The following is a 24900-nucleotide window of genomic DNA, read 5'->3' on the forward strand; positions in this document are numbered from 1 at the left end:
CCTTCAACCATTCGGTTCTTGAACCAACCTGCACGTCCCCAATCACTACCTCAGTCCAGCAACACTGGTACCGCTCTGCACTACAATGGACTTTGGTTTTTTAATGTTCTAATTGTGTCCTTGTGAAAATGGTGCATGATTTATCCTTAATTTCTGCTTTTCCTGTGAACGCTGCTGATCTGTTGCTCTGTGCCTGTGATCTGCTGTGGGGAAGTTTCTCACTGTCCCCGTGCACACGTGGACTTGACTTTGAACCTGGTGGGGGGGGGGGGGTGGTTTGATGGGAACGTGGGGAGAATGAAGTGGGATCGGTCGAAATGGGTGGTTGGTGGACGGAATGGACCCGATGGGCTGAACGGCCTGTTCCCATGCCCTACTCTGTGTAACCTGATGCCTACATCAGAGAGCGCAGAACAGCCCAGCGCAGGAGCAGGCCGGTGAGAAACACGGCGATGCTGGAGGAACTCTGGACCTGGGAACAGGCCCTTCGGCCCACCATGTCTGTGCCGACCTATCCCTCCATTCCCTGTCTGTCCAAATGCCTCCACCACCTGTACCTGCCTCCACCACCTCCCCTGGCAGCCCGTTCCAGGCACCCACCACTCTCTGCCTCACACATCCCCTTTAAACTTTAAGGTAAGATTTCTTTATTAGTCACACATACATCGAAACACACAGTGAAATGCATCTTTTGCATAGAGTGTTCTGGGGGCAGCCCGCAGAGTGTCGCCACACTTCCAGTGCCAACGTAGCACGCCCGCAACTTCCTAACCTGTACGTCTTTGGAATGTGGGAGGAAACCGGGGCACTCGGAGGAAACAGACGCAGACACAGGGAGAACGTACAAACTCCTTACAGACAGAGGCCAGAATTGAACCCAGGTCGCTGGCGCTGTAATAGCGTTACGCTAACTGCTACACTACCGTGCCTGCCCGCCTTAAACCTGCCTTAAGCCTCTGGTATTTGACGTTTCCACCCTGGGGAAAAGGCTCTGACTCTCTACCCTGTCTAGGCCTCTTGTAATTTTATAAACCTCTATCAGATCTCCCCTCAGCCTCCGCCGCTCCAGAGGAAGCAATCCGCACTTGTCCCTGATCCCAGGCAGCGCCCTGGTGATACCGGAGGCCGCAGACGCCGGAATCTGGAGCGACAAAGGTCCTGCTCAAGGATCTCAGCGGGTCGAGCAGCGTCTGTAGGGGGGGGGGGGTGGGGGAGGAATTGTCACTGTTTCGGGTTGATGACCTCGCATTTACCAACAGTGTACTCCATCTGCCAGACCCTTGCCCCCTCACTGAACCTATCTATATCTCTCTGCAGACTCCCCGCATCCTCTGCTACATCTATTTCTTGGTGTATTGCCTGTGCCTATAGACAACTCCCACGAGTTGATTTTTCCCCTTTACTATTCCTAAGGGCAGGCACGGTAGAGTAGCGGTCAGCGTAACGCTATTACAGCGCCAGCGACCCGGGTTCAATTCCCGCCGCTGTCTGTAAGGAGATTGTACGTTCTCCCCGTGTGTCTGCGTGGGCTTCCTCCGGGTGCTCCGGTTTCCTCCCACATTCCAAAGACGTACGGGGTTAGGAAGTTGTGGGTGTGCTATGTTGGCGCCGGAAGCGTGGCGACACTTGCGGGCTGCCCCCCAGAACACTCTACGCATCAGATGCAGTTCACTGTGCGTTTCGATGTACCTGTGACTAATAAAGATGTCTTGTCTTGCATCGGGACTGAGAGCGGAGAGGGAAGGTGGCCAGTATGTAGAGGAGTGTGGTGAAGGATGGCAGGCAGATTGAGCCATGGAGGGGAGGGGTGGAGCTGGGAGACAAGAGACGGGTGGATGGTAGAACACGTCCTGGGCATCAACATCCCGGGCCCAACACATTGATGTAATCACGAAGAAGGCATGCCAGCAGCTCTACTTCGTGAGGAGTTCGAGGACATTTGGCATATCACCAAAGACTCTTGCAAATTTCTCCAGATGTACGGCGGAGAGCATCCTGACTGGTACGGAGGCTCCAATGTGCAGGATCACAAGAGGCCGCAGAGGGTTGTAGGCTCAGCCAGCTCCCATCACGGGCACAACCCTCCCCACCATCGAGGATGTCTTCAAGAGGCGGCGCCTCAGGAAGGCGGCATCCATCACTAAGGACGCTCACCACCCGGGACATGCCCTCTTCTCGTTACTACCATCAGGGAGGAGGTACAGGAGCCTGAGGATCCACACTCAGCGATTCAGGAACAGCTTCTTCCCCTCCGCCGTCAGATTTCTGAAGGGTCCATGAACGCTATCTTATTATTCCTTTCTTTTGCACTACTTATTTTGTAATTTATAGTAATTTTATGTCTTTGCACTGTACTGCTGCCGCAAAACAACACATTTCACGACATAGAAGTCAGTGATAATAAATATTCTGGTGAACCTCTTCGCACCCTCTGCACCCCTCCTGTAATGGGACCGCCCAGAAAGCTTGCAAACAAGTACCACCAGGCTCAAGGACAGCTTCTATCCCGCTGTTGTAAGACTCTTTTGTGATAACGACTCCCAATCTGCCTTGTCGTGGCCCCTGCATCTCCTCATCCGCCTGCACTGAACTTTCTCCGTAACTGCAGCACCACATACTGCATTCTGTTAGTGTTTTTTTTAATCTTTGTACTACCGCGATGTACTCATGTTTGGAATGAGCTGTCAGCAAAAGCTTTTCATTGTATCTCGGTACATGTGACAATAAGTAAACCAAGGTAATGATGCAGCTCTACAAAACTCTGGTTAGGCCACACTTAGAGTACTGTGTCCAGTTCTCGTCACCTCATTATAGGAAGGATGTGGAGGCCTTGGAAAGGGTGCAGATGCTGCCTGGTTTAGAGAGGATGCATTATGAGGAGAGACTAAGGGAGCTAGAGCTTTACTCTTTGGAGAGGAGGAGGATGAGAGGAGACATGATAGAGGTGTACAAAATATTAAGAGGAATAGATAGAGTGGACAGCCAGCGCCTCTTTCCCAAGGCACCAATGCTCAATACGAGAGGGCATGGCTTTAAAGTAATGGGTGGGAAGTTCAAGGGAGATATCAGAGGGAGGTTTTTTACCCAGAGAGTGGTTGGGGGTGTGGAATGCGCTGCCTGGGGCGGTGGTGGAGGCAGGTACATTGGTCAAATTCAAGAGATTGTTAGATAAGCATATGGAGGGATTTAAAATAGGGGGATATGTGGGAGGAAGGGGTTAGATAGTCTTAGGTGAGGTTTAAAGGTCGGCACAACAATGTGGGCTGAAGGGCCTGTATTGCGCTGTACTGTTCTATGTTCTATGTTTTTAAGTCTGGCCTAACCAAAGATTGACGAGTCTGCATCCTCCATACGTTTTAACCCCTTTACCTTGGTTGTAGGCAGGTATTTATGTTGCCTGTGGTCCCCCTCCCCGCCCTCTACCTCTGATGGGACATTAACATAACATTGGGACATTAGGGACCTGAGAGACACGAGGGAGGGAAATGATGCTGAGGTAAAATAACAGCTGTGGTCTTACTGAATGGCAGAACAGCATCGAGGGGCTGAATGGCCTGATTCCTCCCCTGTTTCTCATGTTATTGTCCTACAGAACCCCATTCCATCTCCCCCCCCTCCCACCACACACATTCAACTCCAACCCCACCCCCAGAATCTACCCCTCACCCACACCCACTGGTAGGGAAAATTCACAGCGGCCAATTAACCCACTGAGCCGCAGGGGGTCAGTGGAGACCCTGGGGGGACCCCACGGGGTCACAGGGAGAGCGTGCAACCTAGACACACACACAAAGACAGACAGACACACACATACACAGACACACACCACGCACACATACACAGACTACATACATAGACAGACACACCACACACATACAGACACACCACATACACACACACATCACACACACAGACAGACACACAGACACACCACACACAGACACACAGACACACCACACACAGACACACCACAGACACACGCGCACACGCACACACAAACACACATAGACACACACACACACCACACACACACAGACACACTACACACACAAAGACAGACAGACACACATACACAGACACACACACACCAGACACACACACACCACACACACATACACAGACACTACATACACAGACACACCACACACAAACATACAGACACACCACATACACACACACATCACACAGACACACACACAGAGACACCACACACAAACATACAGACACCACACACACACACACACACACACACACACACACACACACACACACACACACACACACACACACACACACACACACACACACACACAGCAGCGGAGGTCGGGATTGAACCCGGGTCTCTGGAGCTGTGAGGCAGCTGTTCTAACTGCTGGGCCACTGTGCCAACCTGAATTAGACTCTGCCTAATCCTGCCAACACTTTCGTTAATAATGGATTACAGGACATTCCTGACACCAATCAGCACATAACCGGCTTGTGATCCAGCTTCCTTTGGAAAGAGCAGTACTTGATTAGCTACATTCCAACCCACTGGAGCACACAAGAATTTCAGAGATTATCATTGCATCCAACCTCCTCTGGAACCCTAAACTGGCCTCCATCTGATGCAGGGGCTTCGTCAGCCTTCAGACCCATTACTTTCTCCAGGACCATCTCTCTGCCAACAAAGGGTGAGCAGCTTCAAGTTCCCGGGTATCAACATCTCGGAGGATCTGTCCTGGGCCTGACACATAGATGCAATCACGACGAAGGCACGCCAGTGGCTCTACTTCGTTAGGAGTTTGAGGAGATTCAGTATGTCACCAAAGACTCTTGCAAATTTCTACAGATGTACGGGGGAGAGCGTTCTGACTGGTTGCATCACCGCCTCGTACGGAGGCTCCAATGCGCAGGATCGCAAGAGGCCGCAGAGGGTTGTAGACTCAGCCAGCTCCATCACGGGCACAACCCTCCCCGCCATCGAGGACATCTTCAAGAAGCAGTGCCTCAAGAAGGTGGCACTGGGACCTTCACCACCCGGGATGTGCCCTCTTCTCGTTACTACCATCGGGGAGGAGGTACAGGAGCCTGAAGACCCACACTCAGCGATTCAGGAACAGCTTCTCCCCCTCCGCCGTCAGATCTCTGAACGGTCCATGAACCCGTGAACATGACCACGTTATTGCTTTTTTTACGGCATTATTTATTTTGTAATTTATAGAGATTTTATGTGTTTACACTGTACTGCTGCTGCAAAACAACACAGTTCAGTGGTGATAAACCTGATTTTGATTTTTCACCACCGAGCACAACAGGGCAATGCATCACTTCCCCTCTGGAGCTTTGACTTCCCCAAGGAACGTGGGTTCTGAGAATCACGATACACTTCTTCAACAGAGTCGTTCAGTGCAGAAACAGGCCCACCACGTCCTTAACAGCCATCGAGAACCCATCCACACTGACCCCCTTTCCCAGCGCTTGGTCTGTGGCCTTCTGCTCCCTGGGGTCTCGAGTTCTCACCTAATCATAGAATCATAGAACAGTACAGCACAATACAGGCCCTTCGGCCCACAATGTTGTGCTGACCTTTAAACCTCGCCAAAGACTATCTAACCCCTTCCTCCCACATATCCCTCTATTTTAAATTCCTCCATATGCTTATCTAACAATCTCTTGAACTTGACCAATGTACCTGCCTCCACCACCGCCCCAGGCAGCGCATTCCATGCCCCAACCACTCTCTGGGTAAAAAACCTCCCTCTGATATCTCCCTTGAACTTCCCACTCATTACTTTAAAGCCATGCCCTCTTGTATTGAGCATTGGTGCCCTGGGAAAGAGGCGCTGGCTGTCCACTCTATCTATTCCTCTTAATATTTTGTACACCTCTATCACGTCTCCTCTCATCCTCCTCCTCTCCAAAGAGTAAAGCCCTAGCTCCCTTAGTCTCTCCTCATAATGCACACTCTCTAAACCAGGCAGCATCCTGGTAAATCTCCTCTCCAACGCTTCCACATCCTTCCTATAACGAGGCGACCAGAACTGGACACAGTACTCCAAGTGTGGTCTAACCAGAGTTTTGTAGAGCTGCATCATTACCTCACGGCTCTTAAACTCGATCCCTCGACTTATGAAAGCTAACACCCCATAAGCTTTCTTAACTACCCTATCCTCTGTGAGGCAACTTTCAGTCTAATGTTTCTTCCAATCCCTTGGGCAGTGCATTACAGAGTCCAATCACCAATCAGAGTACTGTGTCCAGTTCTGGTCGCCTCATTATAGGAAGGATGTGGAAGCGTTGGAAAGGGTGCAGAGGAGATTTACCAGGATGCTGCCTGGTTTGGAGAGTACAGATTATGAGGAGAGACTAAGGGAGCTGGGGCTTTACTCTTTGGAGAGGAGGAGGATGAGAGGAGACATAGAGGTGTACAAAATATTATGAGGAATAGATAGAGTGGACAGCCAACGCCTCTTTCCCAGGGCACCAATGCTCAATACAAGAAGGCATGGCTTTAAAGTAATGGGTGGGAAGTTCAAGGGAGATGTCAGAGGGAGGGTTTTTACCCAGAGAGTGGTTGGTGCATGGAATGCGCTGCCTGGGGCGGTGGTGGAGGCAGGTCCATTGGTCAAATTCAAGAGATTGCTAGATAAGCATATGGAGGAATTTAAAATAGAGGGATATGTGGGAGGAAGGGGTTAGATAGTCTTAGGCGAGGTTTAAAGGTGGGCACAACATGGTGGGCCGAAGGGCCTGTATTGTGCTGTACTGTTCTATGGTTCAATATTCCGGCCACATCTTTGCTCCAAGGAAGATGGATTCAGCCCATCCAGTCTCCCCTCGACAGCTGCAGTGCTCCATCCCCGGGCAACGTCCCGGGGGAAATCTCCTCTGCACCCTCTCCCTGCGGTGCAGAGACCGGAACCGCACACTGCGCTCCAGCTGTGGTCGAAACCAGCTGCTTTATAAAGTTATGTCGTGACCGCCCTACTCTGGTTCAAGTACAGAAAACATCCATCACCATCAGAACTTCTAATTGTTGTGGACACAGCCCAGTGCGTCACGGACACCAGCCTCTCCTCCTTGGACTCTGTCTTTACCTCTCACTGCCTTGGTGAAGCAGCCGGCATAATCAAAGACCCCAACCACCCAGGACATTCTCCCTTCTCTCCTCTTCCATCGGGTAGAAGATACAGGAGCCTGAGGGCACGTACCACCAGACTCAAGGACAGCTTCTACCCCACTGTGATGATGATTGAACGGTTCCCTTATATGATGAGATGGACTCTGACCTCACGATCTACCTTGTTGTGACCTTGCACCTTATTGCACTGCACTTTCTCTGTAGCTGTGACACTTTACTCTGTACTGTTATTGTTTTTACCTGCACTACCTCAATGCACTCTGTACTAACCCAATGTAACTGCACTGTGTAATGAATTGACCTGTACCATCGGTATGCAAGACGTTTTTCACTGTACCTCGGTACTAGTGACAATAGTAAACCAATTCCAATACCAATCTGTGTCTCATGATTGCATAATACCAACTCGGTGGGGAGGAAGGAAGACAGAGATAGACTGGGAGAATGACCAGAGAGGGAGAGGGAGACTGACAAAGGGAGGGAGAGAGAGAGAGAGAGGGGGGGGGGGGGAGTGAAGGAGGGAGATTGACAGACAAAGAGATGAGAGGAAGGTTGAGAGACAGAGAGATAGATGCCAAGGCAGAGGAGAGAAAACAATGGAGAACAGGGAGAAGGAGCAGATTAAGAGGGAGGAGAGGCAGAAGGGAAATTGTCAGGGAGAGGGGGAGAGAGATAGAGAGGGAGAAACACACGGACATGCTCACACATACAGATGGAGGGGCAGAGTGAAACACAGACGGAGACGTTAGCTTGGAGAGAAGGAAGATAGGGAGGGGGAGAGAGAGAGAGAGAGGGAGAGAGAGAGAGCAGGAGAGGGAGAGAGAGAGAGGGAGAGAGAGAAAGAGAGAGAGCGGGAGAGAGAGAGGGAGAGGGAGGGAGAGAGTGAGAGCGAGGGAGCGTGGGAGAGAGCAGGAGAAAGAGATAGAGAGAGGGAGTGAGAGAGTGGAAGAGGGAGAGAGAGAGAGAGAGAGGGAGGGAGAGAGAGGTACAGGGAGAGACGTAAGATGGTGTACGGGAACTGCAGTGCAGTGAGGCACTGTGCTGGGTCAGGGCAGACGTACTAATGGGCACCCTGTCCATCTCCGCTGTCGGCAGCTGCAGGGTGAGTTTGTGGAGACGAGTCCATCCTGGTTCTCACAGCAGGTTACAGGGGTCAGCTTCGACCGCAAACAGCCTGCCGACCCGTGACAACATCGGAGGGGAAGGAGGCAGCTTACGCGCACAGGCACATGCAAGTACAGACACGCACACACAGAGTGTCATTGCTGAGTCACTCAGTCTTCTCCCTCTCTCACTCACTCACACACAAACAGACACACACACACGCACACAGACACGCACGCACACACACACACAAACACACACACACGGAGTGCCAGTGTTGGAAAACTGGGTCCTGTCTCTCACACAGACAGACAGACAGACAGACAGACACACACACACACACAGTGTCAGTGTTGGGAAACTGGGTCCTGTCTCTCACACACACACACACACACACACACACACACAGTGTCAGTGTTGGAAAACTGGGTCCTGTCTCTCACACACACACAGAGACAGACAGACAGACAGACAGACACACACACACACACACACACACACACACACACAGTGTCAGTGTTGGGAAACTGGGTCCTGTCTCTCTCACACACACACACACACACACACACACACACACACGCACGGAGTGCCAGTGTTGGAAAACTGGGTCCTGTCTCACACACACACACACACACACACACACACACACACACACACACAGTGTCAGTGTTGGGAAACTGCATTCTGTCTCTCTCTCTCTGACACACACACACACACACACAGTGTCAGTGTTGGGAAACTGGGTCCTGTCTCTCTCTCTCTCACACACACACACACACACACACACACACACAGTGTCAGTGTTGGGAAACTGCGTCCTGTCTCTCTCTCTCTCTCTCTCACACACACACACACACACACACACACACACACACACACACACACACACACACACACAGTGTCAGTGTTGGGAAACTGCGTCCTGTCTCTCTCTCTCTCACACACACACACACACACACACACACACACACACACACACACACACAGTCAGTGTTGGAAAACTGGGTCCTGTCTCACAGACACACACACACACAGACACACACAGACACACACACACACAGAGTGTCAGTGTTGGGAAACTGCGTCCTGTCTCACACACACACAGACACACACAACACACAGTCATTGACGGGACACTCACAGTATACTCACACTACTGTACTATGTCTTAAAGGGATATTCACCAATGATAACAACCCCTTACACCTCCCACATATAAAAAATGATCTACAAGAGCAAAAAAAAATTTTAACTGCGCAGACAGTTAGTAATGTGTTAACAATTACCATTCTACACAATTACAGAATATCAAGATTAGTAAAAATACATTTTTCCCATTTAAATCAGGAAAGTCATTACTGAGTGCCTTCCATGTGACTATGTGACATGTATCAGTGGTAAAAACTATTTTATTAATAACTACTTATGATAATAAGAAAAATAAAAGTAAAAAATGTTAAAATGTTAGAAGTAAAAATGTTAGATCTTAAACATTAACCCCAAACACTAAACTCGAAGTCAACACACATCAGGTTTCCTCTCTCTCTTCCCCCTCTCCTCCCCGCCACCGTCCCCCTCTCACACAGACATTACTCACTCCTGAATCAGTTTAAACTCCTCAGTCCTTCTCCGCCATCTCAGCACCCGGGTTTCAGTCCTCCCCACCCCTCCCCCAACAGAACCGACCCCACACTGCTCCCCCCCCCACCCCATCGCCAGAGGTGTGTCCCAGGGACATGCCTTCAGCACCCGTCGTGTCCCCACCGCTCCGGAAGGGAGGTGGGAGAGGGCTGCTCCGGGACTGTCCCGTGAAGGCAGGCACACTGACCTGGAGGAAGTGAAGAGAGACCCGTTCACGCCCCCGAAGGTGGACAGGGCCACAGAGATCGGCATGATCCAGGCCATCACTCCCAGCAGCTTCTCTCCAAAGGTCTGAAGGGAGAGAGAGAGGGGGAGGGGATTAGCGGGAGAATCCACACCCGACAGTAAAACCCCTATAACCCGGCAAACCTCGCACTCGGGAGGTGCCAGGCCATTAATACTCCAACACACTTGTGTTTTCACAGAGTTACACAGCTGAACGACAAATGCTTCAGTCAATCTGGGGAAAGGGAGGGCGGGAAAGAAGGCTCCAGTGAGTTTCATGGGAGTGCCGGAAACCAAACTTGTTAAGTCGGAAGGGAACGTGGAAACTGTGGCTCCGGAGAGTGGGAAGAATGGTACAGGGCGAGGTTCCCCCCCGTACCGTCCCGTCACACACTCTCGGGGACGGGGTCAGACACAGGGCGAGGTTCCCCCCCGTACCGTCCCGTCACACACTCTCGGGGACGGGGTCAGACACAGGGCGAGACTCCCCCCGCACCGTCCCGTCACACACTCCCGGGGACGGGGTCAGACACAGGGTGAGGCTCCCCCCCGCACCGTCCCGTCACACACTCCCGGGGACATGGTCAGACACAGGGTGAGGCTCCCACCGCACTGTCCCGTCACACACTCCCGGGACAGGGTCAGACACAGGGCAAGGCTACCCCCCGCACCGTCCTGTCACACACTCCTGGGGACAGGGTCAGACACAGGGTGAGGCTCCCACCGCACCGTCCCGTCACACACTCCCAAGGACAGGGTCAAACACAGTGACATTCCTCAACTATAACTGAGGTCAGGGGACCCCTCTGGTCTGTGTCTGGGTCTGTCCAGGGTCAGAGGTCAGGATGTGGCAGGGTTTGTGTGGACCTGGGCAGGGTCAGGGTGTAAGTGCAGATCAGGATTGGGAGCAAGTCACCGTCAGGTCAGTGGGGTCAGAGGACAGGGTCTGGGAGGGGTCAGGGGTTATGATGGCAGTCTGGTTGGAGTCGGATCCAGGGTCAGTGTGAGGTCAGGGTTAGGGTCAGGATGAGGTCAGGGCGAGATCAGATACAGGGTCAGGTTGGGAGTCGGAATCAGGATAGGGTCAGGGCGAGGTCGACGTGGGGTCAGAGTCAGGGTGGGGTCAGGTCAGGATGGGGTCAGGGTGAGGTCAGAGTGGGGTCAGAGTCGGGGTGGGGTCAGGTCAGGATGGGGTCAGGGTGAGGTCGAGTGGGGTCAGTCAGGGTGGGGTCAGGGCGAGGTCGGAGTGGGGTCAGAGTAGGGGTGGGGTCAGGTCAGGATGGGGTCAGGGCGAGGTCGGAGTGGGGTCAGATTAGGGGTGGGGTCAGGTCAGGATGGGGTCAGGGTGAGGTCAGAGTGGGGTCAGAGTCGGGGTGGGGTCAGGTCAGGATGGGGTCAGGGCGAGGTCGGAGTGGGGTCAGAGTCAGGGTGGGGTCAGGTCAGGATGGGGTCAGGGCGAGGTCAGAGTGGGGTCAGAGTCGGGGTGGGGTCAGGTCAGGATGGGGTCAGGGTGAGGTCGAGTGGGGTCAGAGTCAGGGTGGGGTCAGGGCGAGGTCGGAGTGGGGTCAGAGTAGGGGTGGGGTCAGGTCAGGATGGGGTCAGGGCGAGGTCAGAGTGGGGTCAGATTAGGGGTGGGGTCAGGTCAGGGTGAGGTCAGAGTGGGGTCAGAGTCGGGGTGGGGTCAGGTCAGGATGGGGTCAGGGCGAGGTCGGAGTGGGGTCAGAGTCAGGGTGGGGTCAGGTCAGGATGGGGTCAGGGCGAGGTCGGTGTGGGGTCAGAGTCAGGGCAGGGTCAGGTCAGGATGGGGTCGGGGTGAGGTCGGAGTGGGGTCAGAGTCGGAGTGGGGTCAGAGTCAGGGTGGGGTCAGGTCAGGATGGGGTCAGGGCGAGATCAGAGTGGAGTCAGAGTTGGGTGGGGTCAAGGTCAGGATGGGGTCAGGGCGGTCAGTGGGGTCAGGCTGGGGTCAGAGTCGGGGTGGGGTCAGGATGGGGTCAGGGTGAGGTCGGATTGGGGTCAGAGTGTGGGACCCCCACCACCCCAGCTGCCCCATTGGGGGGAGCCCCTGAGGCGGGGTACAGGGGCTGGGTCCGGACATCTCACCACGGCCACTGCGTTGCTGGCCAGCAGCTCCATCGGGGACATGGCCGTCACGTAGGCGATGTTGGCAAACACGTAGACAAAGGTCACCAGCGGGATGGAGATGAAGATCGCTCGAGGCAGGTTCCTGCAGGGGACGGAGAGGACCATACATCACTTCAGGGAGGGGCAGTCGGTGGGAGCAGAAGAGGGAGGGCAGGGGGGTGGGGGAGTGAGGTGGAGAGAGGGGGGAGGGGTGAGATTGAGGGGTGGGGGGGGAGATGGGAGAGAGGGGGAAGAGAGATGGGGAGAGTAGGGGAGGGGGGTTGAGAGGGGAGACTAAGGGTGAGAGAGGCGGGGAGAGGAGAGGGGGAGAGGGGAGGAGGAGGAGAGAGAGGGGAGAGAGGAGGTTGGAGGAGAGTGAGAGGAGGGGAGGGGTGGGGAGGACAGGAGGGATGGGGAGGAGGTGGAGGGGAGAGAGAGGGGAGAGGAGAGGAGGGGGAGAGAGGGAGGAGTAGAGAGGGCAGGAAGGGAAGGAGGGAGGGTGAGGAGTGAGGGGGAGAGTATATGGGGAGGGAGAGAGGTGGAGTTACAGACAAAGAGTTCCAGAAGGTGAGCCGGACGGAGAAGTGGAATGAAAGAAATGGATGGAGAAAATATAATGGCACAGAGAGAGAGAGAGAGGGAGGGAGAGAGGGAGAGGGAGGGAGAGGGAGGGAGAGAGAGAGAGGGAGGGAGAGGGAGGGAGAGAGAGAGAGAGGGAGAGAGAGAGGGAGGGAGGGAGAGAGAGAGGGAGGGAGGGAGAGAGAGAGGGAGGGAGGGAGAGAGAGGGAGAGAGAGAGGGAGGGAGAGAGGGAGAGAGAGGGAGGGAGAGAGGGAGAGAGAGGGAGAGAGAGAGGGAGGGAGGGAGAGAGAGGGAGAGAGAGAGGGAGAGAGAGGGAGGGAGAGAGAGGGAGGGAGAGAGGGAGAGAGGGAGGGAGAGAGGGAGGGAGAGAGAGAGGGAGAGAGAGAGAGGAAGAGAGAGAGGGAGAGAGGGAGGGAGAGAGAGAGGGAGAGGGAGAGGGAGGGAGGGAGGGAGAGAGAGAGAGGGAGAGAGGGAGGGAGGGAGAGGGAGAGAGGGAGGGAGAGAGGGAGGGAGGGAGACGGGGAGTGAGAGGGAGAGAGACGGGGAGTGAGAGAGAGAGAGAGGGTGAGGGAGAGAGAGAGAGAGAGAGGGGGAGAGAGAGGGAGAGAGGGAGGGAGAGGGGAGGGAGAGATGGAGGGAGAGGGAGGGAGGGAGAGGGGAGGAGAGAGAGGGGGAGGGAGAGAGAGAGGGAGGGAGAGAGGAAGAGAGAGAGAGAGAGAGAGAGAGTGAGAGAGGGAGAGGGAGAGGGAGAGGGAGGGAGGGAGAAAGAGAGGGAGGGATAGAGAGAGCGAGGGAGTGAGGGAGAGAGGGAAAGGGAGGGAGAGAGGGAAGGGAGGGAGGGAGAGGGAGGGAGAGAGAGGGAGAGAGAGAGGGGAGGGAGAGGGAGGAAGGGAGGGAGGGAGAGAGAGAGGGAGGGAGAGAGAGAGAGGGAGAGAGAGAGGGAGGGAGGGAGGGAGAGAGGGAGAGTGAGAGAGAGAGAGAGGGGGAGAGAGATAGAGAGCTGTGATGTGGTGTGAAGGTCATCACCCCGCGAAGTAACGCACAGCCCCCATTCCTCCTGTGAAGTGCTGCACACAGTCACATTCCCGGTGACACTGCAACACCCCACACCATGCACAATGTTGCATGTACACAGCCCAGTCCCCATGAGGTGGAGTACGTCCACCAGAAACCATGTGCAACGTAGCACGCATACCCCACCTCTGGTGCGGTGTAGTGCAGCCACACCCAATCACTGGCGCACTGTAGGGCACACTCCCATCAGTTGTGCATACACACGCACACTCGCACACACACACACGCTCACGTGTGCACGCACATTCATACGCACACACACTCGTGCACATATGCACTCGTGCACGCAAACACACTCGCATGCATACACACTCGCCCACGCGCACACTAGCATGCATACACACTCGTGCGCATACACACTTGTGCATGCACACTAGCACGCATACACACTTGTGTGCATACACACTCGTGCATGCACACTAGCACGCATACACTCGTGTGCACACACTTGCACGTATACACACTCGTGCACATACACATGCATACACTTGCACACACTCACGCACGCACACACTTGTGCAAGCACACACTTGCGTGCATACACTCACACGCACACACACTCACATACACTTGTGCGCACACAAGCACACGCACACACACACTTGTTCACACACACTCACGTACACACGCAATGCACGCGCATGCACATTCACGCATGCACACACGCACACACACACACACACTCGTGCACGCACACACCCCACACCCTCCCTCCCCCCCGGGGCCTCTGCTTACGTGTACGGATCGACCAGCTCCTCGGTCACGTAGTTGAGGAAGTTCCAGCCCCCATAGGCGAACGATCCCTGCAGGAAGGCCAGCGCCACCAGCCCGATATCGGGCACCTGCCACATCTGGAAGGCATTCTTGGGTTCCAGCCAGTAATAGTGACCTGGAAGTGTGCACAGGACGTCAGCGGGGTCTGGGGGCTAAATGGTGCAAGGGTGCGGAGGTGGCGGGGGCCTGCACTGGCTGAGCCTGAGGCTCAGTCAGCCACTGCAGGAGGAGTTCTTCAGAGGACGGCGCCTGCCTTGGGCTCTGCAGAGTCGTGTAGCAGAGAGTGACTGTGCTCTGGGAGATCGTGTGGGTGGGGGGAGTCGGTGATGGGGGAGAGTGTCCGTGGCCTGTGGGAGGGGATTCAGTGGGTGGGGGAGGTGTGAGTCGGCGATGGGGGAGAGCGTCCGTGGGCTGTGGGGGGCGATTCTGTGGGTGCGGGGGGAGACATGTCGGGGTCCAGGGTGGGGACGGTGACGGGAGTCTGGGGCGGGGAGGGTGACGGGGGTTCCAGGGCGGGGAGGGTGACGGGGGCCCGGGGCGGGGACGGTGACTGGGGCGGTTATGGTGATGAAGGGTCCGGGGCGGGGAGGGTGACAGGGGTCCAGGGCAGTGACGGTGATGAGGGGTCCAGGACGGGGATGGCGACGGGGGTCCGGGGAGGGGACGGTGGCGGGGGTCCGGGGAGGGGACAGTGACAAGGGTCCGGGGCGGGGAGGGTGACGAAGGTCCAGGGCAGGGACAGTGTCGGGGGTCCGGGGGACGCAGATGGGTTGGGTACACACCTCGGCACACCTGCACGAAGCCCATGATGATGATGAGTCCGAGGGCCAACAACTTGCCGGCGGTGAAGATGTCCTGGACACGAGTAGCCCACCGAACACTGGAGCAGTTCACCCAGGTCAGCAGCACTGGAGGAGAGGGACAGGGTCAGACACAGGGCGAGGCTCCCCCCACACCGTCCCGTCACACCCTCCCGGGGACGGGGTCAGACACAGGGCGAGGCTCCCCCCACACCGTCCCGTCACACCCTCCCGGGGACGGGGTCAGACACAGGGCAAGGCTCCCCCCACACCGTCCCGTCACACCCTCCCGGGGACGGGGTCAGACACAGGGCGAGGCTCCCCCCGCACCGTCCCGTCGCACACTCCCGGGGTTGGGTGAGTGTGAGTTAGAGCCTTGCTCCAGCCTTGCACCCCCTCTGCTGTTAGCCATGAGGACTGGATAATGATGAGATATCAGGGATTACCAATATTTGTAGGTGAATTAATCGGTAAACATCCCAAGTACATGAATGTAAACAGAAATGGCCCTGAACACGTTTGGAATTGTTTCTCAGTTTGCACAGCAGAGTGACATCGATTTTGGTGCAATACTGCTCACTTGATGTGGTCATTCACATGGGCACCCGGGTCAATATTTGTACACAGGCCTTCATACACAGGTTCTCGGACACTCCCTGCAAGTGGCTCCCACAGAATTACACTGCAAATGGCCGCCAATGGGACACTGAGCTACGCTACAACTGGCTCTCAGAGAGGGACTGAGGTACACTGCAAATGGCCATCAGAGGGGTACCGAGGTACACTGTAAATGGCCACCACAGGGGGACTGAGGTACACTGCAAATGGCCACTTGAGAAGCTCTGAGGTACACTGCAAATGGCCACTTGAGAAGTTTTGAGGTACACTGCAAATGGCCACTCGAGAAGCGTTGAGGTACACTGCAAATGGCCACTCGAGAAGCTTTGAGGTACACTGCAAATGGCCACTCGAGAAGCTCTGAGGTACACTGCAAATGGCCACTCGAGAGACGCTGAGGTACACTGCAAATGCCCACTCGAGAGACGCTGAGGTACATTGCTAAATGGCGACCAGAAGGGTACTGAGGTACACTGCAAATTGGCAGTGAACTGATGCCACTGGAGGAGCCTGAGGCAACCTGTGGGACGCCGAGGCTCACTGCAAACGGCCGTGGCGGGCAAGTCGTAAACGGGCCTTGTTGAATCTGGCCACCTGAGGGGAGAATGTGAACGCCGGGTGTGGACTGGGGCCAGGGAGTGGGGCCTGGCGCCCGCCATGGGCCTCGCTCGTTATCCGATCCCTTCCTGCAGCGTTGACCCCTTCCCCACCCACTGATCTGTGACCTCCCTCACCCACCATTCACCCCCCCATTAATGACTTCCCCTGCTCACCTCCTACCCATCCCTCCTGACCACCTTTCAGTGACCTCTGACCCTCCCCACTGCCGACCTCTCGATCGGTGACCTCTGACCCTCCCCACTGCTGATCTCTCAATTGGTGACCTCTGACCCCATTGCTGACCTCTTGGTTGGTGACCTCTGACCCCACTGCCGACCTCTCGATTGGTGACCTCTGATCCTCACCACTGCTGACCTCTCGATTGACCACTGACCCTCCCCACTGCTGACCTCTGACCCCATTGCTGACCTCTCGATTGGTGACCTCTGACCTTCCCCACTGCCGACTTCTTGATCGGTGACCTCTGACCCTCCCTACTGCCGACCTCACTCTCTATTCCCAACCTCTCTCCCATGCCTTACTGAGTTCACCTGACGACCTCTCGCTTCCCGTGATGACCCCTCACCTTCCCCACCATTGGTGACCTCCCACTTGATCCTGCGGTGGCCTCTGACCCCTCCGTTCACCTCCCCCTCCTGCCTGCCGACGCCTCGCCCCCTCCCAGAGCCGTTGGTCCCGGTTGGAGTATGAGGGGGTGTGAGGGGGGTGGGGAACGGTGAGAGGGTGAGGGGGTGTGAGGGGGGTGGGGAACGGTGAGAGGGTGAGGGGGTGTGAGGGGGTGAGGGGGTGTGGGGGGTGGGGAATGGTGAGAGGGTGAGGGGGTGTGAGGGGGTGAGGGGGTGTGAGGGGGGTGGGGAATGGTGAGAGGGTGAGGGGGTGTGAGGGGGTGAGGGGGTGAGGGGGGTGGGGAACGGTGAGAGGGTGAGGGGGGTGGGAATGAGGGGGGTGTGAGGGGGACTTTGCCATTGGTCCCTGCTTAACAACAATTAGAGTTAAGCAGGGACCAATGGCAAAGTCCCCCTCACCCCCTCCTCCCATCAATAACCCCCCCCCAGCCCCTCCTCCCCTCCCTCCCCATCGCCGACCGTCCTCTCCACTTCCCTCTCCCCTGCCCCTCTCTGCATCCCCCTCTCTCTCTCCCCATCTCCGGCCCCTCTCCCCCTCCCACTCCCTCCCCCTCAGCCCCTCTCCCTCACCCAGCCCCCTCCCCCTCAGGCCCTCTCCTCCTCCTTCCTTCCCCCTCAGCCCCATCATCCTCCCTCCCTCCTCCTCCTTCTTCCTCAGCCCCTCTCCTCCTCCCTCCCCTTCAGCCCTCCTCCTCCCTCCCTCCTCGTCCCTCTCCCTCCCCTCTCCTCCTCCCTCAGCCCCTCTCCTCCCTCTCCCTCCCCCTCAGCCCCTCTCCCTCCACCAGCCCCTCTCCCTCCCCCTCAACCCCTCTCTCTCCCCTCAGCCCCCATCCCCCTCCCTGTTCCCCAGCCCCCCTCTGCCTCCCTCCATCCCCCTCAGACCCCCCCTTCCCTCTCCCTCCCCCCCAAACGTCCTTCCTTTGGGGGGGGAAATCGGTGCCCACTGACAGCTGGGGGGGCAGAGGAGTGGGTGTGCGGGTCGGCTGGGGTGGCGGGATTAGTCAGGGAGCACCCGTGGGAGGGACTGGGGAACAGCTCCGGTGGGGGGGGGGGGGGGGGTGGGGAGGGTGGGGTGTTTTGGGATTTTCCAGGGGCTTGTGTCCAGGAGTGGCGGGCTTGTGACGGAGAGAAGCCGCTGCTACAAAACATGTTTACTCGTCTCACACCACAGCTCTGGCCCAGGGCCCAGGGAGACTGGAGGCTGTCAGGAGGGGGGGAGGGTGAGGAAAAGGGCAAAGGGGAGGGAGAGAGGGGCTGGGAGGGAGAGGGAGGGAGGGGGAGAGGGAGAGAGGGAGAGGGGAGGGAGGGAGGGAGGGAGAGGGAGGGAGGGGGAGAGGGGGAATGGGGCTGAGGAAGAGAGGGGCTGGGAGAGAGGGAGGGAGGTAGAGAGGGGCTGGGAGAGGGGGAGGGGCTGAGGGAGGGAGGAATAGAGGGAGGGAGGGGGAGAGGGAGAGAGAGGGGGAGGGGAGGGAGGGAGGGAGGGAGAGGGGGAGAGGCTCTGGGGAGAGAAAGGCTGAGGGAGAGAGGAAGGGGAGAAAGGGAGAGAGGGAGAGAGGGAGGGAGAGAGGAGGGCTGAGGGAGAGGGGCTGGGAGAGGGAGGGTGGAGAGGAGCTTGGAGAAGAGAGAGGGAGAGAGGGAGAGAAGAAGGGGGAGAGGGGAGAGGGAGGGAGGGAGAGGGGTAGAAGGTCAGGGAGAGGGAGGGAGAGTCTGGGGAGGGAGAGGGGGAGAGGGTGGGATGGACAGGGTCTGGGGAGGGAGAGAGGAGGAGAAGGGCTGAGGGAGAGGGAGGGAGGTGGAGGGGCTGAGGGAGGGAGGTGGAGGGGCTGAGGGAGAGGGAGAGAGGGGAAGTGGGGTTGCGTGGGGGCACGACAGAGAGGGAGGGGTAAGGTAAGGTGGAGGGACGGTAAGTAAAAGGCAGAGAGAGACACACAGGCAAATGGAAAGAGAGACAGAGTGCAGGGGTGTGATGGAGACGGAGCAGTGCTCCCCTACCCTGTGGGTACTCACCCCCTCTCCCCCCCGTCTGGTGGTGGGGGGGAGGGAGTAGAGGAGTGTGGCGCTGTGAGGGAAGAGGGGTGAGGCGAGCTGGCTGTCTCCTGGAGGCACCTGGTGCAGTGGTGAGAGTGGTGGGGGAGGGGACGGTGTTCGTGTGGGAAAGTTTGTCCCCCTGGGGAAGGGATGGGGATCGAGGGCGGGGGGGTGGGGGGGGGGTTGCTGTCAGAGTGGGGGCATGGGCGAGGAGAGAGAGGAGGACGGGCCGTTCCCAGCTGCTTCTAGGAAGGACAGCTTGTTTGCGAGTGTTACCGGATCGGCCCCTGGAACGTGGCCCAAATGGGATTGCCTCACCAGCTCCTGGGTCGGAATAACACACGGGAGGGAGGGAGGGACGGACTCTGGCGTCCTCCCCGCTGGGACAGGAGGGGAGGGCGGTTCTCGGTGCGGACCTGTCTCCGCACCGGTGGTGGGGGAGGGGTGCAGGGAGGGGAGGGCATGGTGGGTGCCCTCAGCTGGAGCAGGAGGGGAGGGGGGCGGGGAGGTGTATCAGGGGGAGGGAGAAAGGGGGAAGGTGTCCGCCAGCGCCCCACTCCCCACTGCCGCCCTGTTTCCCATGTGGCACACAGGGGGAGACTGTTCAGCCCATCGAGTGCATGCTAGCCCTCACGGCAATCCTGTCACCCAACATCTCCCTCATACCTACTCTCTCTTTCTCTCCCTCTCTCTCTCTCTATATATATAGCCCTCGGCTCACGGCTCCAGAGACCCGGGTTCAGTCCTGAACACTGTGTGTGCGCGTGTCTGTCCGCACATGTCAAAAACACTATGATGCTGGAGGAACTCAGAAGGGTCCTGACCCCTAAACATTGACCGCCTGCTTTTCTCCACAGATGCTGGCTGGCCTGCTGAGTTCCCCCAGCATCGTTGTGTTTTTCATCCAGGTTCCAGCATCCGCAGTCCTTTGCTCCTCTAGTATGTCCACGCATGTGTCTGTCTCCGTGTGTGTGTCTGTCTCCGTGTGTGTGTGTGTGATGGAGTGTGTGTGTGTGTGTGTGTGTGTGTGTGTGTGTGTGTGTGTGTGTGTGTGTGTGTGTGTGTGTGTGAGAAAGAGGGGGGCTGGAGGAGAGAAAGAATGTTGGAGAGGGAGAGCTGAGAGGAGAGAGAGAGGAGAGGGTGAGAGAGAGATGGGGGAGAATGAAAGATGAAAAAGATGAGAAAGACACAGATTGCAAGACAGAGAGGCAGACAGAGAGAGAGAGAACTGAGAGAGAGTCAGAAGACAGAGATATACATAGAGAGCATGGGTGAGAGGGAGACAGATAGAGAACTGAAGAAGCTGGACAGTGACAAGCAATGTATGAGAGGCAGAGAGATACGGAGAGAAGAGAGATACAGAGAGATACGGAGAGAAGAGAGATACAGAAAGATACGGAGAGATACAGAGAGAAGAGAGATACAGGAAGATACGGAGAGAAAAGATACGGGAAGGAGAGAAAGAGACAGATAATCGGCCAGACGCTCACAGAATGGGGGAGGAGGAGGAACAAGGGGAGAGATAGAGACAGAGACAGAGAGAGAGTGAGAGGTGTGAACAGAGAGAGTGAAAATAGAGAGAAAGTGACCGAGAGCAGGTGACCCAGGGACGGTAACAACAGGGAATTATGGCAGATGAAGCAGTGAGCGGGAGAGATTACAGGAGCCGACGCTTGGTGATGGGTTGTGAGCAAGGGGATTACCACCTCGGCGGAGAGAGTGAGGGCCAGTGGGAGGTGACTCTGGTCTCGGAGGTCCCAGGGGAGAGAGGGAGGGGAGAGAAGGGGAGAGAGAGAGGGGGAGAGAGAGAGAGTGGTAGAGGGGGAGAGAGGGAGAGGGGAGAGGGGGGAGACAGAGGGAGAGAAAGGGGGAGAGAGGGAGAGAGGGGGAGAGAGAGGGAGGGAGATAGAGAAAGGGGAGAGAGGGAGAGAGGGGAGAGAGGGGGAGAGAGAGGGGAGAGAGGGGGAGAGAGGGGGAGAGAGAGGGGAGAGAGAGGGGAGAGAGGGGGAGAGAGGGGGAGAGAGGGGGAGAGAGATGGAGAGTGGGAGAGGGGGAGAGAGAGGGGAGAGAGATGGAGAGTGGGAGAGGGGGAGAGAGAGGGAGAGGGAGGGGGAGGGAGAGATGGGGGAGGGAGAAGGGAGAGAGGGGGGGAAAGAGAGGGAGGGAGATAGAGAAAGGGGAGAGAGGGAGAGAGGGGGAGAGAGAGGGGAGAGGGGGAGAGAGAGGGGAGAGAGGGGGAGAGAGAGGGGAGAGGGGAGGAGAGAGAGGGGAGAGAGGGGGAGAGAGGGGAGAGGGGGAGAGAGAGGGGAGAGAGGGGGAGAGAGAGGGGAGAGAGAGGGAGAGAGAGGGGAGAGAGGGGGAGAGAGAGGGGAGAGGGGGAGAGAGAGGGGAGAGAGGGGGAGAGAGAGGGGAGAGAGAGGGAGAGAGAGGGGAGAGAGGGGGAGAGAGAGGGGAGAGAGGGAGAGAGAGGGGGAGAGGGGGAGGGAGGGGCAGAGAGAGGGGAGAGAGGGGAGAGAGGGGGAGAGAGGGGGAGAGAGAGGGGAGAGAGGGAGAGAGTGAGAGAGGGAGGGAGGGAGAGGGGGAGAGAGAGGGGGAGGGAGAGAGGGGGGAGGGAGAGAGAGACATGGAAAAGGAGAGGGTGCAAGACAAAGATGGACGGGTGGGAAAAGGAGAAGGAGGGAGGACGGGAGACAAGGAGAGGGAGAAGTCCGTACACTGTGACTGTAGTTGCAGAGCACTGAAGAGCAGACATCGGCCACATCATCCCCCGACCAAGCCTTCTCTGCCATCCCATTAGCTTCCTCTGTACCTTGTCTACTCTCCTGCCCGATCCCTATGTTCACGTTCCCTGAGTATCCCAAAACCCACCTGCCTCAGCCTCCTGCTAACCTGAGCAGCCACATCTCCGGCTGTGGACAAACTCCTTCCTCCTTCCGGAGGATCTGCACTGCCCCGAGCCCAGGGAATGCCTGCCCACGCTGTGATCACGCCAAGCCCCTTCTCCCGACTCCTGCCCCTCCCGCTCCCCCCCCCCCCCCCCCCCCCCCCCAACGGAGCTGAGGACCCTGCGGAGAGTGACCCACCTCCTGGCACCCAAAACCCTTCCACTAACTGCAGGGGTCATCAACCTGCTGAATAAAGAATGAACCTTCCCTCCAATGACTCCGGTAAGATAAGATCAGACATCTTTATTAGTCACATGTACATCGAAACACACAGTGAAATGCATCTTTTGCGTAGAGTGTTCTGGGGGCAGCCCGCAAGTGTCGCCACACTTCCGGCACCAACATAGCACCCCCGCAACTTCCCAACCCGTATGTCTTTGGAACGTGGGAGGAAACCGGAGTGCCCGGAGGAAACCCACACAGACACGGGGAGAACGTACAAACTCCTTACAGACAGCAGCCGGAATTGAACCCAGGTCGCCGGTGCTGGAAAGTGTTACGCTAACCGCTATACTACTACCCTTCCCGCTGACTCAGTGAAGCAGCCAACGTAATCAAAGACCCCTCCCACCCGGGACATTCTCTCTTCTCCCCCCTCCCATCGGGCAGAAGATACAAAAGCCTGAGAGCACTTACCACCAGGCTCAAGGACAGCTTCTATCCTGCTGTCATAAGACTATTGAACGGACATCTGTACGCTGAAAGATCTCCCAATCTACCTCGTCGTGGCCCTTGCACCTCACTGTCTGCCTGCACTGCACTTTCTCTGTAACTGTAACACTTTATTCTGCATTCTGTTTTGACTTTACTACCTCAATGTACTTATATGTGGCATGATCTCCCTGGATGGCATACAGTAAAGTTTATCACTGTATCTCGGCACATGTATTGGAATTGGTTTATTATTGTCACTTGTACCGAGGTACAGTGAAAAACTTGTCTTGCATACCGATCGTACAGGTCAATTCATTACACAGTGTAGTTACATTGAGTTAGTATTAAGGTAGTACAGGGTAAAAACAATAGAGTACAGAATAAAGCATCACAGCTACAGAAGAAGTGCAGCGCAGGCAGACAATAAGGTGCAAGGGCCATGACAAGGTAGATTGTGAGGTCAAGAGTCCATCTTATCGTATAACGAAGCCGTTCAATAGTCTTATCACCATGGGATAGAAGCTGTCCTTGAGCCTGGTGGTACATGCCGTCAGGCTCCTGTATCTTCTGCCCGACGGGAGGGGCGAGAAGAGGGAATGTCCCGGGTGGGGCAGGCACGGTAGTGTAGCGGTTAGCATAACGCTTTACAGCGCCAGCGATCCAGGTTCAAATCCGGCCACTACCTCTACATTCTCCCCGCGTGTCTGCGTGAGTTTCCTCCGGGTGCTCCGGTTTCCTCCCACATTCCAGAGATGTACGGGTTAGGAAGTTGCGGGTGTGCTATGTTGGTGCCGGAAGTGTGGCGACACTTGCGGGCTGCCCCCAGAACACTCTACGCAAAAGATGCATTTCACTGTGTGTTTCGATGCACATGTGACTAATAAAGATATCTTATCCTATCTTATTATGCCGGCTGCTTCACTGAGGCATCGAGAGGTATATGAACCAACATCTCACCCAGGGAAACACCCGTGCGCCCTCCCCCCCCCCCCCACAAAACCAGCCCAGACAACCCTCCCTCCAGAACGAGGAACCTGTCGTCAGGGAGGCGGGCTGTGGGGGGGGGGGGGTGGGCCGAGGGGAGTTTGTTCGCGAGGGAGCGGCGCGTACTCACGGAGACAGACGGCCGCCAGTAGGCGGAGGCCCAGCTCGGGAGCGAGGCAGGTGGGGAAGAGCGGGTGCAGCACGTAGTTGGAGAAGGTCAGGGCGATGACGGCCTGGTTGGTCGGGTAGATGACCAGCACGGCGATCCAGAGGCGCAGGAAGCTGCAAGCAAGGAGGATAGGGGTCAGGCGGCCCGTCGCTGGGGGCGCAGGCGGGACCATCCCGTCCCGGACCACGTCCCAACCCGAAACCCCGTCCCGTCCCGAAACCCCGTCCCGTCCCGAAACTCTGTCCCGTCCCGAAACTCTGTCCCGTCCCGAAACCCCGTCCCGTCCTGAAACCCCATCCCGTCCCGTCCCACCCCGAAACCCTGTCCTGCAACCCTGTCCCATCTCGAAACCCCGTCACATCCCATTCCATCCCGAAACCCTGTCCCGAAACCCCGTCCCGTCCGGAAGCCCCGTCCCACCGACGGGTAGGCTGACGCCCACTGACACAAGCCAGTCCCCTGTTAGTTTGTAACAGGGAGAGGGAGAGAGGGAAGGGCAGGGGGAGGAGGAAGGGGGTAGGGAAAGATTGAGGGAGGGGGATGGAGAGGTGAGGAGAGAGGGGGAGGGGGAGCGGAGGAAGAGAGATGGGGTGAGAGGGGGAGAGGGGGTGGGGGGGTAGAGGGGGAGGGGGGAGGGAGAGGGGGAGGGGGAGGGAGAGGAAAGAGGGAGCGATAGGGAGGGAGGGGGAGGGAAAGGGAGGGAGAGAAAGTGGAGGGGAGGGGGGGAGGGGAGAGAGCGGGAGAGCACGAGGGAAGGGGAGGGAGGGATAGAGGGAGGGGGAGGGAGGGGGAGGGAACAAATGGGTGGACAGA

At 56.9% G+C, this 24900-nt stretch overlaps 1 protein-coding gene across 5 annotated transcripts in view; it reads right to left on the reverse strand.

The window, feature by feature from the left end:
- Positions 1-24900, reverse strand: part of LOC127567287 (large neutral amino acids transporter small subunit 2-like) — a 58938-nt gene that overhangs the window by 6774 nt on the left and 27264 nt on the right. For 4 of the 5 annotated variants that reach the window (XM_052009970.1, XM_052009972.1, XM_052009974.1 and 1 more), the window contains exons 4-8: positions 24049-24200; positions 15425-15550; positions 14604-14757; positions 12194-12317; positions 10056-10159 (exon numbers count right to left, since the gene is read on the reverse strand). In XM_052009970.1, the coding sequence (XP_051865930.1) occupies positions 10056-10159; positions 12194-12317; positions 14604-14757; positions 15425-15550; positions 24049-24200 (660 nt within the window). Of the gene's footprint in view, positions 1-10055; positions 10160-12193; positions 12318-14603; positions 14758-15424; positions 15551-16963; positions 17103-24048; positions 24201-24900 lie in introns of those variants that run through there. The other variant, XM_052009975.1, reaches the window with a different exon arrangement.

This window comes from Pristis pectinata, unplaced genomic scaffold, assembly GCF_009764475.1.
Source record: "Pristis pectinata isolate sPriPec2 unplaced genomic scaffold, sPriPec2.1.pri scaffold_94_arrow_ctg1, whole genome shotgun sequence".
NCBI lineage: Eukaryota > Metazoa > Chordata > Chondrichthyes > Rhinopristiformes > Pristidae > Pristis > Pristis pectinata.